The sequence below is a fragment of the Procambarus clarkii genome, chromosome 63 (assembly GCF_040958095.1).
Source record: "Procambarus clarkii isolate CNS0578487 chromosome 63, FALCON_Pclarkii_2.0, whole genome shotgun sequence".
NCBI classification, from domain to species: Eukaryota; Metazoa; Arthropoda; class Malacostraca; order Decapoda; family Cambaridae; genus Procambarus; species Procambarus clarkii.
This window is the reverse complement of record NC_091212.1, coordinates 8012435-8030866: the sequence shown is the minus strand read 5'-3', so window position 1 is coordinate 8030866 and position 18432 is coordinate 8012435. Positions and strand designations below refer to the sequence as shown.

Below are 18432 nucleotides of genomic sequence, written 5' to 3'. Positions count from 1 at the left end.
TACAACTGAATTTATTGAATAACCCCTCTGGTGTCAGAATTTTTTGGATATATTACAAGTATTGATGTTAGTCTGCATTTCAATGAGCTTGTGATTCGAGTACGTATGTAGTATCTCAGCTTGTAATGTCCCTGATGTTTGTTTCAATGCTTGTGAAGATCAGATCTAGTATATTTTCATTCCTAGTTGGCTAAATATTAATTACACTTTAAAGCCTTATCATAGACATGAAAGTTTATTTAAACAATAACCGTACTCTGTTTCAAAAGCCAATGTCATGCAGTATTCACTAGTATATGGAACTTAAAACTCTACTATAAAGGCTAAGAGGCAAGGCAAAATGAGCTAGATCTCACTACCCCATATAACCCATCTGCTTGAAGTGGTCGGTAGAGCAATGGCCTTACTTCATGCAGGGTTGGCATTCAATCCCCGACGGTCCAAGTAATTTGGTACTGTGCCTTCCCTCCGTCCTCACATCCCAGTACCTTGTCCTCATATCCCTTCCAGGTGCAATGTAGTCATACTGCCTTAATGCTTTCTTCTCATAAATATTTTTACTCCACTTTCCTATAGTCACTTACGGGTAAGCACTCAATGTATGGAACCTAAAATTAAGATAAAATTAAGAAAAAAAAAAAGGGTATGAGATATGACAACTAATTCCACAAAGAAAGGACATACCTCTTTGATGATTGGAGTGTTACTAGGTTTATAGTCCGTACAGAGCCTGATCAGCAGCTCGGTGGTCTCGTCTCCTACGTGACTCAGCAGAACTGACCCGTACCGCAGAACATTCCCTTTGGCTTCTTCTAAATCCAGAGTTGAAATATACCTATGAAAAAATTAATATCAAAGAGACATTTATAATGTTGATCAAGTTTTATCAAGATACACAGTATAAGCCATGACACAATATGAACAAATTAAATTTTACCAGCATCCCAAATTAAATTGGTTTACCATAAAGAAAAATTCTTACCTTAAAGCTGCTACATAGTCTTTTTTGTCATCGATGAGGATTGCCAAATGATGATGATGAAGACCGTGTTTAGCTGCCAGGGCCAGAGCATGGTCGAAGTAGCCCGCACTGCGACACACTCGCACCCCCAGCTCAACGTCACAGTCTACAGCACCATTCTTGCTCTGACCAACACCAAGAAACTAAATAATAAAACTTCAACACTAATAAAAAATCAGAAACTCTTGCTGCTAACAGTTTCTGCACGTGAGACTGACATACACTGCTGATGCCAAGAACACAACTCAATATATCAGAGTCTAGAAGGGTGGGGCTGAGCGTATCTGTTCCTTCCCTATCCCACATTCTGTTACCTCTCTTACTGTCTCAATTTTCACTCCTGCATACACTTTTCCTAGAATGATAAGCACCCAAATCTTCCTCTAGTTCTCACAATCTTCCATAATATAATTTTCCTTACAGTGTATATGAATTGTATATGAATATATACAATTGTATATGAATATACTGTATATAAGCAGTCTCCGTGGTGTAGTGGTAAGACACTCGCCTGGCGTTCCGCGAGCGCTATGTCATGGGTTCGCATCCTGGCCGGGGAGGATTTACTGGGCACAATTCCTTAACTGTAGCCTCTGTTTAACGCAACAGTAAAATGTGTACTTGGATGAAAAAACGATTCTTCGCGGCAGGGGATCGTATTCCAGGGACTTGCCCGAAACGCTACGCGTACTAGTGGCTGTACAAGAATGTAACAACTCTTGTATATATCTCAAAAAAAAAAAAAAAAAAAAAAATTATATAGGTACCACAATGTCCTGCCATGCCACCTGATGCACATCTGACATTATGTCCACCATCACCTCCACATATCTGTAGTTACACTATCTACACCAGGAATCATTTCCTCTAACCTGTTCAATTGCTTCTCTAATTTCTTTCCTATTTATCCTCCTCTGTTCCACTGGTCTTTCTTCACCATCTTCACTCATTCCAAACTGTGTTATTATCGTCTTTTCTTCACTACTGTACTTGTAACTGATAAGACTTAAAAATATTCACTTCACCTATTCAAAAGTTCATGCATATGTCAACAATGTTCCTGCCACAAACTTAACTACAGTATTTAAGAATATATGAACATAACAATAAAGGAAATTGCAGAACGACTATTGGCCCATATGAGACAGATTCTAGTCTATTTATATGGAAGCTGCCTTATTTTCAGGGGCTGGGTAGTACCTGCCCTTTATTTTCACTATTGGGACCCTTATTTTCAAGGTCCCAGTAGTACAGTCGGGTTCGGTCTCAACTCTCAATCAAAAATTCCAGGTTCAAATCCCAGGCAGGACAGAAATGTTTGGGCACATTACCTAACACCTAATGTCCCTGTTCACCTAGCAATAAGTAGGCACTCTGGAGTCAGTCAGCCGAGGGGTTTAATGGGGACCTTGATATAAGCCTAACATGTATGAATACATTCTGGCTGCCTGTCCTCTGACACAATGAATTATTATAAATATTATATCCACCCAAACTCTCGCACATATACCAGTATATACGGTACGTCTAGCCTAAGCTTGAATCAACCCAGGGATCCCACGTCTATTATGTTACCCAGTAATTTGTTGCACCAATCAAAAAGCCTGCTTGAAAACCAGTATTTGCCCAGGTATTTCTCGAATCTAAACCTCTCCAATATCCAATACCGTATATATATAAACTGTTTACACCCGTTTACCCACTATCTTCTTGAAGTTATCTTGAGATGATTTCAGGGCTTTAGTGTCCCCGCGGCCCGGTCCTCGACCAGGCCTCCACCCCCAGGAAGCAGCCCGTGACAGCTGACTAACATCCAGGTGCCTATTTTACTGCTTGGTAACAGGGGCATAGGGTGAAAGAAACTCTGACCATTGTTTCTCGCTGGCGCCTGGGATCGATCCCAGGACCACAGGATCACAAGTCCAGTGTGCTGTCCGCTCGGCCGACCGGCTAATTTCTCTATAAAATCATTTCGCATTCCTTATCAAATCCTTCTTTAACTTCCTCTCAAACTCTTCATTTTTTATCTTTCCTTCATCCTTAACCATTTTCAAATAACAACACACACATGAAGTGAAATGAAAGTGACGATGTTCCAGTCCTTCCTGGACCTTAATCAAGTCATGATTGACTATGCCTACATCAGGGGAGAACAGCTTGACTATGCCTACATCAGGGAAGAACAGCTTGACTATGCCTACATCAGGGGAGAACAGCTTGACTATGCCTACATCAGGGGAGAACAGCTTGACTATGCCTACATCAGGGAAGAACAGCTTGACTATGCCTACATCAGGGAAAAACAGCTTGACTATGCCTACATCAGGGGAGAACAGCTTGACTATGCCTACATCAGGGGAGAACAGCTTGACTATGCCTACATCAGGGAAGAACAGCTTGACTATGCCTACATCAGGGAAGAACAGCTTGACTATGCCTACATCAGGGAAGAACAGCTTAACTATGCCTACAACAAGGGAGAACAGCTTGACTATGCCTGCCTTTTAAACTCTTAGGGGAGTATGGCATAGGCTTAGGTTGTTCAGGAACTACTTAGTGACCACTTTGCCTTGTATGCTGAGTTGCCGCTGGGAAAAATCAAGTCCACTTCCAAAGGAAAAAATTAAATATTAATAAAGACAAGAACAATTTATTGATGAATAAATGGAAGACTGATATCAACAATAAATGCCTCTCTGCGTAGATAGCTTTTACAAGGACATGGTCGAGAACATAAGAGAAATTAGTACAGAGGAAAAAACAGGGGCAAGGGAAGAAAGACTCATGGACCTAAGAAATTTAAATATTCTAATGACCAGCAAGTCTAGGGGTGGGAGAGAATATTACGGAGTTCACACAAAGAATGGTTAAAAAATGGAATAAGGGAACAAGAGAAAATACAATGTTAGAAATGGCTAGGAAATGTAGTCAGGTACGGTGGTGAAACAGATACTGGCAAGAGTTTGCTCAGCCCATTGGTAATGCTAAGATCCTTAAAGACATATGGGGAGAAGTAAACAAAATTAGGGCTTGTAAGACCAAATTCATAGCTCACCCAGATCCAAGAAAGGTTGCTAATGAATTAGATGACAAATAGACTAGTGCTGCTAGTATGGAGCCCTTATCTGAAGACACAAAAGACACCCTTGATTCATGGGAATATATTATAAATGGAGTAACTTTATGTGCTTTAAATACATTTAAATAAAATAACATGCACCGAGATAACTTACGATGAGCTACTTGATACTATTAAGAGTGGCAGCTCTACTGCTCCAGGAAAGGATGGAGTAATGTATGACATTCTTAATTATTTAGCAGGTATAAAATCTAGTCCCTTACTTGATTTGTTAACCATGAGTTATAGGGAGGAGAAAGTTACCAAGAAAATGGAAGGAGGCTGTCATCATTCCTATACCCAAGTCAAGGTTACAGGCCTGGGGCCAGATTCACGAAGCAGTTACGCAAGTACTTACGAACGCGTACATCTTTCCTCAATCTTTGACTTCTTTGGTTACATTTATTAAACAGTTTACAAGCATGAAAACTTCCCAATAAACTGTTGTTATTATTATAAACAGCCTCCTGGTGCTTCAGAGCTCATTAACTGTTTAATAATTGTAAACAAAGCCGCCAAAGATTGAGAAAAGATGGACAGGTTTGTAAGTGCTTGCATAACTGCTTCGTGAATCTGGCCCCTGTATCCTTAACATCCTGCCTTTGAAAAATGATGGAAAGGAGATTGTTAAATAGGATACTCTACCTTATAGGAGATAACATGTCAAATAACCTCTTTGGTTCTATCAAGGGCAAAAGTACTGTAAACTGTCTCATACAGTGTTTGTCTAATGTAGATAACAACTGTAGAGTATTTATTGACTTGCAAGGTGCATTTGATAAAGCCTACGGGGAGGTAATTTTAGGTAAATTAGCCAACCTGGGAATAACAGGGAGATTGTTACATTGGATACATGATTATCTACAAAGAAGAAAAGGTCAGGCGACGAGTCACAATAACGTGGCTAAATTATGTTGACCAGCCCACACACTAGAAGGTGAATCGACTTGAGAATGGTCCAGGACGGGCCGAAACGTCGTCGTCCCTTCACCTTCTAGTGTGTGGTCTGGTCAACGAGAAAAGGTCAGGTGTGTTACCAAGGATACTTGTCAGAGGAAAGGAAGTAGACTATAGTTGAGGACAGGATGCCTACACTTAAGTAATTATCAAAAGAAGGCACCAAGCCGGGGGAGGCTATGTAGCACCACCTACACTTAAGTTTACCAAAGTCATCCCTAGGCCAACTACTAATTTTCCCCAGGATGCAAATCAAAACAGTTGCCAAACTTCCAGATACCATTTACTGCTAGCTGAACAGAGGTATCAGGTGAAAGGAGACAAAGCCAACCATTTCTGTTTTGCCCAGGGATTGAGCCCAGGTCCTTCAGCGGTGAGCTGAGGACATAGACCACTGTGCTACACGACCCTACTTATATGCCAAATAAACTACCATTTGATAGTTTAACCCTTAAATAACTTCATTTATTTGACAGCAATTGGTCCCTTTGGTCCAGTTGTCTGGTGATAATTTAAGGTGCCCCATTTTATTCAAAAGCCCCACCATTCTAGGGATGTCATTTGACACTAGAGACTTCTGTCAGCCACTTGCCATATCTAAAAAACAAAAATCCTAAGTCCTTTAGTTTCCTTGCAGAGCCTTAGTACAAAGATGGTGACCATATGTGGTGCATCAGCATCCAGTGACTGAACATGTAGGGCGGCCATGCTAGAACCCATTCAACATTTAAAAACGGAAAATGAGTGATATTTATGTACAGGTATATATTTGCAACCAAATTAATTTTTTTCACAAAATTTGTTTTCCTTGTATATGACACATTGCATCAAAATAACCTGCACAGTTGAAGGGCTCAACAAATTATTAACATGTTCTTACCATTATAAATTCATCCAGCTGCTGAGTGTCACGCAGGCGCGTGTAACAGTTGAGGAGGAGACTAGTGTGGTCAGCTGTTGCTGATCCAGACCTGTGCAGAGCTTGCAGGTAAGTCGTCAAGTTGTGAATGTGTTGGGTATCCAGATACTGTAAACACAATATATGACTATTTCCTAAGTAATCAAAATAAATCATGGTTATTCGAGCATTTTAAATTCATTACAGCCTGCTTGATGTCTTCAATCCTTCTTCATTGGAATTTCCTTTTAAACTTGTCCTATTGTATTTTAAATCTTGTGAAATTTAATTACAATAGCACTTTAATATTTTATCCACCTAAACTCAAATTATAGTGAGGTTGCCCATCTTAACTGAATGTTTTAAACAAATAACCCTTCCCACAGTTATGGAACGATATCAAAATGACAACATTTCCCTCTGTCATGGTAAGGGTCCAGAAGAGACCCAAACATTCACTTATTCAATTTCATGTTTGTAGTGTGTTACCGTTTCACAGTTGTCACAGCCTCGGCTTATAGACATGACTCAACAAATTACCACTCTGTCCGATATCATTTTATCAGAATATAAATAATGAAACCCTTCCATTCTCTATGAAAATGCATCAAATAATCATCTAATCCTTAAAGATCTAATGGATCCTTTATACAACACCATAATATTGCAATGTGCATTTTTATACAATACTTCATGCTATAAAGTGAAAGATCAACTATATCGTCTGTTTGCACACCAAATACACCAGATGAGTATGTGAAGAGCACATACTAAACTGCCAATAACAAATACTGTATTTGTTTACGAATAAGCAGCATGTTTTTGGTGCACAATGAGCCAAATAAATATAGTATAGTATTTACATGCAAACCTTCCAGTTCCCTCCTACAAAATCACTTGAAAATAAATGTACGATGAAGCATACTAAGCTTGTTTATTCCCCCAAAAAATTGTAAAATAGGTGTGTCTTATATCCTGGAAAATATAATAATGGTAACAAATTTTTACAAGTGACAGAGAGACCATTGACACTGCCCGTATTTACCTTTCTAATGACATATGAGGGTTCAAGGTGTGGGATAGTCTTGATGTATTGATCCATTGCGACCGGGTGGTTCCCCTTGCTATACAGCCAGTCTCCGTACTGACGTAATATTTCTGCTACTTCTTCCTGATCACAGCACTGAGTCTTGGCCAGGCTGGATATAGGTTAGACAAAGTTACAAAGATTCTAAGGAGTTATCATCATTATTCATCAAACACTTCACATACTAAAGATACATGAAACTTACAGTTTGTGAAATCTTTTATACTTTCCTGTATGAGCATAATACAGTATTGTTGAAAACAAATCATATTGATGAAAAAATGAAGAGGCAGGGGCATAGAGAGCTAGATCTCACTCCTTTGTAGTCACTGATAGTGAAGAACCGTTAGGTAAGCAACAACAGATCTTATTTGAAGTTCACACCATTTTTTGTTGAGACCTTATAGTCCATGCTTGGCTTCTATTCCTAGTTGTATTCAATACCTAGGTTTTATTTTGCCTGAATTCACCTTCACATTGCAATTAACAAGCTAACGTAACCTGAATTGCAACTAACAAACTAACCTAAACTACTTTACAACTAACAAGCTAATATAAATTGCTTTGCAACTGAACTAAATTGCATAACAACTAACAATCTAACCTAAATTGCATTGCAAGTAACTAAGAAGTTAGCCTAATATTATACAATGAAATTACAAGAACAGCATGTGTATCTATGAGAATACACTGAGGTCTTACAATGGGATTGAACCTGTGCTCCTGGACTCTACTGACCATAACCTAACATACTGAAAAAACTGGTTTTATTATATCCTTACCTAATAGCAATATCAAACTGATTCTTTTTGAACAGAAGTTGAAACTTGCTATGAAGATCTTTCTCGGACATGTGAATCAAAGAGGGTTCGGCAGTGACAAGGTAGAGGCCTCCCCATTCTCCTACAACACTTGCCAAGCCTTGAACTTTAGTGCTTAAGGCAACTAGTTTGTTGGTCAGATCGTATATTGTGATGGTTCGGTCACTGACCCTGAAAGTATAATGGTAAAGCATTACACGTAATTAACTTGTTCGACAGATTGCATATTGTGATGATTCGGCGATTGCCTTTATGGAATGTATCCTGTTCGTAAGTTTGGAATTACCTGTATTACATCACTTTAAACAACTAATAACAAAAGAAACAATTTATAAACTCTACAGCCACAAATTACATTCATAAAAAGGAAGGTACCTGGTGGGTGGCACTCCCTTGTCAGTGGATGCAACGATGAGGTACCCCCTGAACCAAGCCACCATTGTCTTCTCTCCTTCAAACACATAGCATGATCCTCTACTGTCACTTGTGTAGCTGTAGATGGCCTGAAACATGCACGTAATATACACTTTGATCATCACTCCTATAATGGGTTCATTAACACACACTTCAACAACATGTGTGAAGAATATAATACCTGATTTACTCATAAAACAATTTCACCAGTAGGACACATCTTTACAGAAGACACAATTACAAGTCAAATACCATACTCTTAAGGCTGTATGCTTCTTCAACCCAGCCTCAACTGAAGATGCTGATAAGATATGGTAATTATCGGAAGAAAGGGCCAAGTCAGTATAACTATATAACACTTGGAAGTGACATGAGCACAAGGCTCTGGGATAGGACAGACAAATGGAATGGTGCCCAACCACTTTGACCATCTGGTAATTTTTTTCCCCAGCCAGCAAAAAGCAAGGCTATCGTTCTACCACCCAGTTCAAGTGGCTGAAGAGGCTGAGATAAACATCTGAACAGAACATTAGAGAGAAAAATGTTAAGAATGGAACTCGTCAATCAACCATTTAAACTACTCGTACACGAGCATGTTAAATAAGAAGTTAGTTGCTTCAAGATACGTTCTTCTCACTGCAGTAACAATCTCCTGGTTAAGATATACCAAGTCAAAAGGTACGGTAACTATTAGGGGAAAAGTGTTAAGCCCGTACTCATCTAGTTGTGCTTGCGGGGGGGTTGAGCTTCGGCTCTTTGTATGACTGACTATACTATATGATTATACAGTACATGGAAAAGATACACGGACAGCACATGAGTTGGGACAGGAGGATGAAGGAAAGGAACTACAGTAGTCAGAAATAAGAATGGAACTCACAAGGAGGAGAACAAGCACAGTACACTAATACAAATCAACTTGATGCTGCCAGACCCAATCCATATAAATGAGAAGACTGATTCAATTCCATCATATTCCTCGGTATGGTATTATACACACAACACAACAGTGAAGGAAAAAGAAGCTACAGATTCAGTTGCCCATTAGTTCAAGTCAATAAGAAACATTTGAAGAGACACTAGATTAAGAGAGAAGAATCCAAAGATACTAACATGAGCACAATGATCTAGCCAGTAGAGAAAGTGATGAAACCAAAGTGAAGCTCTGCTACAAATGGCAAGCAAGTTATGAGATATTTTGGAAATATGAGAGCTATGATGGAGCCAATGTAACGATCTGACACAAAGGACAGAAAAAGTCAGGGTTCTTTGGGAGCTTCACAATTACCTCAAATGTCATATGTTTTTAAGTGGAACACCTCCCCCTTTTGTCAGCCTTTTCTTCATTAGAGCACAAGAATTAAAGAAACTGCAGAAAGCCTATTTGCCCATATTTATTTTGGCATTTGTTTATTTACAAATCATTTTATAAATAAATGGCATGATTTGTACAATGAGTACAATGAGTTTGAGAGATTATATAATATTGGTATTTTTACATTCTTGCAAAGTCACTAACACACACACACACATAGCGTTTCGGGCCGATGAGACCGCTCCTATTTATATCCACCCAAACTCATTCATATAAGAACTAAAAGTTAGTCAGGTATTACTAATAGTTTTCCAACAATACAACAAAAAAACATTCCTTTTACTCTTAAGAACAAGCATTGCATTTTCTGCAAAAAGACACCCTGGTACTTACATCAGGCCTGGCCACGAGAAAGTAATGCTCGTGACGACCATCAGCCAGGGTCGCACAGCCTCGCTGACAACCTACCGAGTCCAGTTCCACCTGTCAACACAAATGCAATAAATCATTTGAAACTACATACGTAAATTTCTTACAAATTAACCGCTAAATTTGTTTTTGTATAGTAATGTATTTTATCATATTATAATGGCAGATAAGATGCATGTTTTTGGTCCACCACTAACCCAATATCTATTGGATTTACTTGCACAATCATGTTTTCCCTTCCTTCTAAACCACTTTCAATAAATGTATGATGGAACATCCCAAAATATTTTTAACCACAAAATAACCTTTGAAAATAGGTGCATTTTACACACTGGCAAATGCAGAATTAAAATTTGATCAGAATACTGTCTGTGTACATTATAATGATATATACTCGACATACTTCACATCAATTTCTTCTTGGCAGCACCTCTTCACATACACTATGTTATCACCCTTCAACTTTATGTTGGGTTAGCTTGTTTTTATCCCTTAACGTTTCTCACTCACATAGAATCCTTCAAGAATTAGTTCATATTAAAATGTAAGCAAAAGATCTCCAATGTCCAGATGACCATATGTTTTGAGCATTATAGCTTGTACAGTACGGTCATCAAGACCCACCAAATATGGGCTGTAATAGCAGATGCGGTGCTCCCAAAGTCTTGGGTTCTTATCTGAAAGAATATCATTACTTCATTTGATCTTCATAGTCTCTTTCTACCCAGCTAAAAACCTCTACTATGTCAGTATAATTGAAATCTCGTTGTCAGGGACAGGAAGCCTGTATTAAGGCATATCAAGGTTCCCATTGGACAGGGGTGAGGAACCAATGATACGCGTGCTGAACGTAATATATGTCACTATTTTTTATCATTTATACACAGTTATTGGTTGCCTAAACAGTCCTTTAAGAATGCTTTCAAGCATTTTTTCTCCATTGGCACTCAAGATTTTTTTTAGAGAATTATTATATTTAATAATACACTCTCAAAAAGGTTCTTGTTATCTTGAGGTTATCTTGAGATGATTTTGGGGCTTTAGTGTCCCCGCGGCCCGGTCCTCGACCAGGCCTCCACCCCCAGGAAGCAGCCCGTGACAGCTGACTAACACCCAGGTACCTATTTTACTGCTAGGTAACAGGGGCATAGGGTGAAAGAAACTTTGCCCATTGTTCCTCGCCGGCGCCCGGGATCGAACTCGGGACCACAGGATCACAAGTCCAGCGTGCTGTCCGCTCGGCCGACTGGTCTACACCCCTGGCTAGGCAACTACTGACTTTTCCCCAGGATATAGCTCTCAACAGTTGCCTAACTCCTGGATCTCTATTTAACTGCTAGGTGAACATCAGGTGAAAGGAAATGTGCCCAACCAGTTTTGTCCTGTCTGGGAATTGAACCCTAGTCCCATGGTTGTGAACTGAGGACCTACACCACTGTGCTACAGGACCCATTATCATCAACAACAACAACATTGGTTTCCCACTTTCTTAGCATGGAGAGGCATCAAGCCAGGAAAAAAATAGAGGGGCTATACTACAGGAAAAGAAGGCTAAAGATAGTAAGGAAATCAAACATTAAAAGTACAGTAATGAAATACTCTTTTTTCCTGGGAGGCTTCTGTGAAGCACTAGACTCTGGTAACATTAATGTACTTGTAACACTATAGGCCTTTGGACTTGTGTAGGTCTACTGAACATCAGAAAATAAACCTGGCGAGCTCAAAGTAGTGAGAAAAGCACGGAGATTTGAGACTGACCCAACAAGAGAAAAAACTGCCCAGAAAATATAGGGGGGAAATAAAACAAAATCCCAATTATAAGAAATAAAGAAGCAAAACAATACAAGAGATTGTTTGTCAATGCCAACAGCCAAGAACTGGAACAGCTGGAATCATATGGCAAGAGCTTGTAAGACAAAAGCAGGCCAAGAAGCTGGCTCATCCAAAGCATAGGTCCAGTCATGAGATACCACAAACTAGAGGGGTGAAAAAACACCCCATAAATAGCAAAGTCTGGCTCTCAGAGCTAGAAGACACAAGGAGGTCTGTGCCTTAGCACACCAGGTGCATGAATGACTTGACTAGCTGCACCATATCCTTGGGTTTACAGGGATACCATCTGGTGGCAAGGGCATGGAGTTAACTAATGATTAAACCTTGACAAGTATTAACATAGTTAAAATCAGGGTTACAAACATTGTCCAAGCAGTTGTTTGTTTTGGTGCATTTTACCATTCTGGTTGTTTTCCTTCTGTAATGTAGTTGTGGTTGATGTAGTATCCCTTCTATGCTTCATGTGAGGGAGAGGGTCAGGTTTTTGTCCTGGTCTCCAGCCGACTCTCGTAATATGACAGTGCCTGGTGTGGTACCTGGGTTTGGAGGTCTCCAGGTGGATAGTTTATGGAAATACAGAGGGAAGCCTTGATAGAAATTCCTGCTAATAGCCCTTAGCTTTCTCATTACATCAATAATTCATATAATATTCTGTAGACAATTTACTGGAGCTCTACAATATACATACAACAAACCTTATCTTGAGGTTATCTTGAGGTTATCTAGAGATGATTTCAGGGCTCTTAGTGTCCCCGCGGCCCGGTCCTCGACCAGGCCTCCACCCCCAGGAAGCAGCCTGTGACAGCTGACTAACACCCAGGTACCAATTTTACTGTTAGGTAACAGGGGCATAGGGTGAAAGAAACTCTGCCAATTGTTTCTTGCCGGCGCCTGGGATCGAACCCAGGACCACAGGATCACAAGTCCAGTGTGCTGTCTGCTCGGCCGACCGGCTCCCTTACACACAGTTCATGTATGCCACATTTACACAACTATTGCCTAATAACACATTTATTAAATATTATTCTCAACAGGAGGGAACCTTTCACAAGCCACCCGTTTTCTGTCCCTGTCAAGGTCACTAGAGATGATGGCCATTTGCTACTAGACATTAACATAAACAGATATCCAAACTTATGTGAAATTTAATACAGTGACTGTAGATAGTTTTTCTCAAAAAAGAGAATACACAAATAATTTGATAAATAAAGGTACTGAATCATTCCAAGACACACACAACATTGGAGATGTCATGCAGCGTCATATGACAAAGATTATAGTGAAGATGGGATACTATGAGCATAGTTTTCCCTCTGTAACAATATTTAGGTAATATAAGAGATCTAGCCACTCACTGTAGTTTCCTTGTCCCTGACAGTGCAGTTGACACAATAAATATTGGTGTGGGACGTTACAAATAGGTGAGTGGAGCGTGGTGTGTGGCGTATGTGAAGAGACGTGATGCCACTCGAGACTGTCAACAGAACACGGTGTTTGCTGCCTCGTTCCCTACTCACTTCTCCTGTGGATGAAGCATACATGACAGCATCCTGATGAAATAAATCAATCATTATTAAGATTTAGATTAAAAAAAATACAAGATCGACAACATAGTAAGGAGATCATATAGGCAAATATATTTTTTTTATGGTAAGATATACAAAGAAACAGTTACTGTAGTTAATTACAAGGTTCAGGATATAAATATTCAATAAAGCCATTAATTAGGCAAAGAATGTTGTGTATAATAATAGTACACGCATCGAAAACTGTATATATTACTCTGAACCTGTTTTGCAAAAGTTTTGAGATACGCCAACAGGCTAGTCTGAGAACCGAGAGGTGTGAGTTACGAGGAGAGACTAACGGAACTAAATCTCACATTACTAGAAGATAGATGGGTTAGGGAAGGCACGATGACAACATGCACAATTCTGAAGGCAATTAATAGGGCAGAGAAGAACACCTGCTTGATACCTGCTTGATGGGGTTCTGGGAGTTCTTCTACTCCCCAAGCCCGGCCCGAGGCCAGGCTTGACTTGTGAGAGTTTGGTCCACCAGGCTGTTGCTTGGAGCGGCCCGCAGGCCCACATATCCACCACAGCCCGGCTGATCCGGAAACCATAATCAACAGATAACTTGGGACGGCTGGTACATGAACAAGTGTACACAGGTGAAAACTAAGTTCCCAAATGAGAGACAGACAAAGCAGAAAGAACATGTCAAGTATCAGAGTTATGAACAAATGGAATGCCCCAAGACATGAAGTGGTGGAAGTAGATTTTATACGTATTTTCAAGTATAGAAATGATACGAGCCCCTAGCATGCTCACCCCCACACCTGGCCCTTAGCATGCTCACCTCCCACACCTTGCCCCCTAGCATGCTCACCCCACACCTGGCCCCCTAGCATGCTCACCCCCACACCTGGCCCTTAGCATGCTCACCTCCCACACCTTGCCCCCTAGCATGCTCACCCCCACACCTTGCCCCCTAGCATGCTCACCCCCACACCTTGCCCCCTAGCATGCTCACCCCCACACCTGGCCCCCTAGCATGCTCACCCCACACCTCAAGTGCGTTCAACCAGGTTCAAGTTTCCCCTTGACAGTTGTGAAGGTCAAGTCCTGGGCAAAGGGGATCGACTTGGCACTGATCCTACACCCCTGACATGCAGAAATAAATTTAGACGCATGTCTGTCATGGAGTTCTGTTTGGCCTTCCAGGGACCTGAGTGAGAACCTGGCCACTGAGTGAGAACCTGGCCACCTCACAGAAGCTCAGAGAGCAGGTGACTGCACTAACCCACTGGGAAAGTATCCAGAAGGTCAGTGAACCAATATAGACCACTGCTGGGTTCAAAAGAATGAAAGCCTCAAAACTGCCAAGCAAACTCCCCAAACAACATAAACAAACGACAAAATCTCTCAAATATAGTTTGAGCTCGTTAGCACTTGTTAACCAGTAAGGATTGAGCCCTGGAGCTCAAGGACCGCCCCTCCCTCAAGCCTTCTATGGCAGCTCTGGAGCAGATGTACGTCAGGCTGCGAGCAGCCGCGTCCAATAGCCTGGTTGATCAGTCCGGCAACCAGGAGGCCTGGTCGACGACCGGGCCGCAGGGACGTTAAGCCCTGGAAGCACCTCAAGGTAACCTCAAGGTAACCACAAACATCAACCAACAAGTCTGAAAGTTAAGGAGAGAATCAGGGAGCCACTGGGACTCATCCAGAAAGTGGTGTTTCACTACATTCAACACTGGTTTTCTGAGTGGGCACCTTGTGGCTCCCTAAAGTCAACTACCTACTGAGAAGAAACATGCATTAATATGATGTATCAGTGAGAAAATTAGTAGGAGCCATGAGAAGGATTCAAACCTGCATACTGAGTACTCAAAAGCATACTTCAAAGCCTACAAGCATACAAAACCATAGCATATTGTGGTTCAGTGGTTTATGGCATGTGCTTGGGATTACCCAGTGTGCAGGTTTGAATCCTCCTGTGAGGCAAGAGCAGTTCAGAGACGATATCCACCAAAAATCTGCAGGCCAAACAGGACAACCAGGCACTAGGTTCACCTGATGGGAATTATGCAAGTAGACCAACACAGCTTAATTAACACAGCTGTGAAGGTCAACCTCACCTCGACGCACCACATGAAACAAGTGCATGAACCCCCAGTCAATAGAGAAAGGGTTAAAAAAATTGACCTAAATACCTATATGTATAAATGTACACCACTTGATTTGGAAGCTACGAGGTGGGTTCAAAGAGCAGATGCTCAACTCTCGCAAGCATAACTAGGTTAGCATAATGAGTTAAGTACACACCTGCAAGAATGGCCAGCTTGTTTAAACAGCAAGCAATCATCATAATACAAACCTCTATAAAGCATAATTGCCCCGTCAGAAAAGCCCACTGCCATTAGGGACAAGTTGGGGTTAACAGCTATAGCAGTGACTCTGGGCACCTGGAGTGCCTGATGCGGTGTCGACCTCGACCCAGACGTTGAGGGCCTCGGGTCAGGACAGAGGGTGCGTAAACATGCTGGATGACCATGAACATCTGGCTTGTCCGGAGCCCAGACTTTGATCTCGGATGGGCCATCTTTGCCATCCTAATGTTAAGAAAAAACATGAAAGCAATTATTCTAGTAAATAATAAATTACTGTTCAATATTTAAATCAGATAGAATGTTATTGTACCCTGTTTGATGCCTATAATTAACATTACTGTAACCGATTAAAATGTCATAATCTGTGAAATAATGGTAGATAATAAATGCCAAAGCAATCAGTGGTTTCAAAGTGTCATATGACAAAGATTACAGGGAAAAACAGGATACCATGAGCATACCTCTCACTGTATAATTACACTTAAGTACAGGCATACCTCAGAATACGAGTTTAATCCGTTCCTGGAGACGCCTCGCATTCCGAAAACTCACATTCCGAAGTTAATTTCCCCATAAGAAATAAAGGGAAATGAATTAATCCGTTCCTGACTACCCCAAAAACCCCACATCAAACTAAATTTTTATACCTAATTTACCTAATTCATCTAAATAAACCTACAAAACTATGTTCCAGTTATTACTTACCTTGCTGTCGAGTGCTGTAGGCGTATGGAAGATGGTGAGGAGGGGGGAGGAGGAGAGGAGTTACTGTTTGTTACTGTTTACGCACAAGCGTAAACCTATCTTTCATAGGCTTGTGTCCAGGCAAGGATTTTTCCTCCTTGGTAATGTATGTCCTCTTAGGCATTCTTTTCCAAAACAGTCCTGTTTCGTCACAATTAAACACTTGTTGCGGTAGGTATCCCTCAGCCTGTGCAAACTCTTTAAATTCGTCAATAAATCGTCCAGCGACTGGTTTGTCTGAGCTGGCTGCCTCCCCATGCCTTGTAACACTATGGATACCACTTCTCTTTCTAAATTTTTCAAACCAGCCCCTGCTTGCCTTAAACTCTTTCTTATCTGCATCACTCGTTGCAGGGGTATTCTTTAGAAGGTCTTCGTGCAACACCCTGGCTTTCTCACAAATAATGGCCTCCGAAACACTATCACCCCTCAACTCCTTGTCGTGTATCCAAATTAATAACAACTTTTCCACTTCAAGTATTTGTGGTCTTTGTGCCGTTAATGTTCTTACTCCTTTTGCCACTTTAGCACCCATAATCTTATTTTTCTTCTTAAGTATAGTGCATATTGTTGATGTGGCTTTGTTGTACTGCCTACAAAGTTCAACAACACGTGTACCGTTCTCATGCTTCCGAATGATCTCTTGTTTCTCCTCTATTGTCATCCTCACATGAGCTTTCTGGCCTTTATCCTTACCACTGGCTTTCTTGGGACCCATGGTGAGATATATAATAACAAATTGTATAGACAAATCACCAAAAATCTAACAAAACACTGAAAATCCGCGAGAAGAATTGATGTGGGGGTAGTCACTGAGCGCGAGACAATGGTAAACTGAGGGGCGGCGGGGCAGGGGGGCGACAATCGCCGAACCACCACGCACTAGGTCGGCCTGTACGCGTATCAACAAACTCGCGTCCCGAAGTAACCCTCGCCTTCCGAGACAAATTTTTGGAGTAAATACTGCTCATCTTCCGAAAACCTCGCATACAGGGACACTCGCATTCCGAGGTACCACTGTAATTACTACACAAAGACTCAATTTCTTCCATTTAGAAATTCTCCCCCTATTCAACTACACTGCTTCTGCTATATTAAAAATCTGTTATCACAACTTTGTTTATGCAAGGCCTGCCTTTACCCCTGGGACCTAACAGTTATGAGGCTCCTGACAGCTATGGGTCATGACAGCTATGGCGCCTGACGGCTATGGCGCCTGACGGCTATGGCGCCTGACGGCTATGGCGCCTGATGGCTGAGTGGACAGTGCTCAGGATTCGTAGTCCTAAGGTTCCGGGTTCAATCCCCGGCAGAGGCAGAAACAAATAGGCAGAGTTTCTTTCACCATGATGCCCTTATTTACCTAGCAGTAAATAGGTACCTGGAATTATACAGCTGCTATGGGCTGCTTCCTGGGGATGTGTACCAAAAAGGAGGCCTGGTCGAGGACTGGGCTGCAGGGACACTAAGCACCGGAATCATCTCAAGATAACCTCCTATAGCAATGCTCACATAGTTTCCTTCTGTGGAGTGGTCTGAAGCCTCTCTATATCTTCGTGCAGGCAGTCCTATGAATCACCTTGTATCACCCCACACACGAATTGAGACGTCCCCTTGACATTGGCCGTGCATTTCTTCTGTTTCAGCTATGTACTTCACCTAACAATGAGTATGTGTGGAGACGCTGTCATACCTCAATTTTTCCTTAATCTTATTGTACTATGCTGTCTTACTAGAGAGCAGTGCGTCCAACTTACTGTATGTCAGCTTCTTTCCATTGGAACATAATGTTTCAGCAGTTTTTCTCTTTGATGGTACTTCTGTTTCATGTTTACAGACATGGACACCTATGCATAGCCACCCATGTACTAGGCCACAGGTTTGAGCTGCATGCTGGTAGTTA

General features: G+C 41.2%; 1 protein-coding gene across 4 annotated transcripts in view; it reads right to left on the bottom strand.

Moving 5' to 3' along the window:
* Nucleotides 1-18432, bottom strand: part of LOC123765774 (vacuolar protein sorting 11) — a 67083-nt gene that overhangs the window by 44278 nt on the left and 4373 nt on the right. For all 4 annotated transcript variants that reach the window (XM_045754505.2, XM_045754506.2, XM_069308687.1 and 1 more), the window contains exons 4-12: nt 15773-16007; nt 13249-13415; nt 10025-10114; nt 8278-8405; nt 7864-8073; nt 7040-7193; nt 5977-6123; nt 983-1146; nt 685-835 (exon numbers count right to left, since the gene is read on the bottom strand). In XM_045754505.2, the coding sequence (XP_045610461.2) occupies nt 685-835; nt 983-1146; nt 5977-6123; nt 7040-7193; nt 7864-8073; nt 8278-8405; nt 10025-10114; nt 13249-13415; nt 15773-16007 (1446 nt within the window). The remainder of the gene's footprint in view (nt 1-684; nt 836-982; nt 1147-5976; nt 6124-7039; nt 7194-7863; nt 8074-8277; nt 8406-10024; nt 10115-13248; nt 13416-15772; nt 16008-18432) is intronic.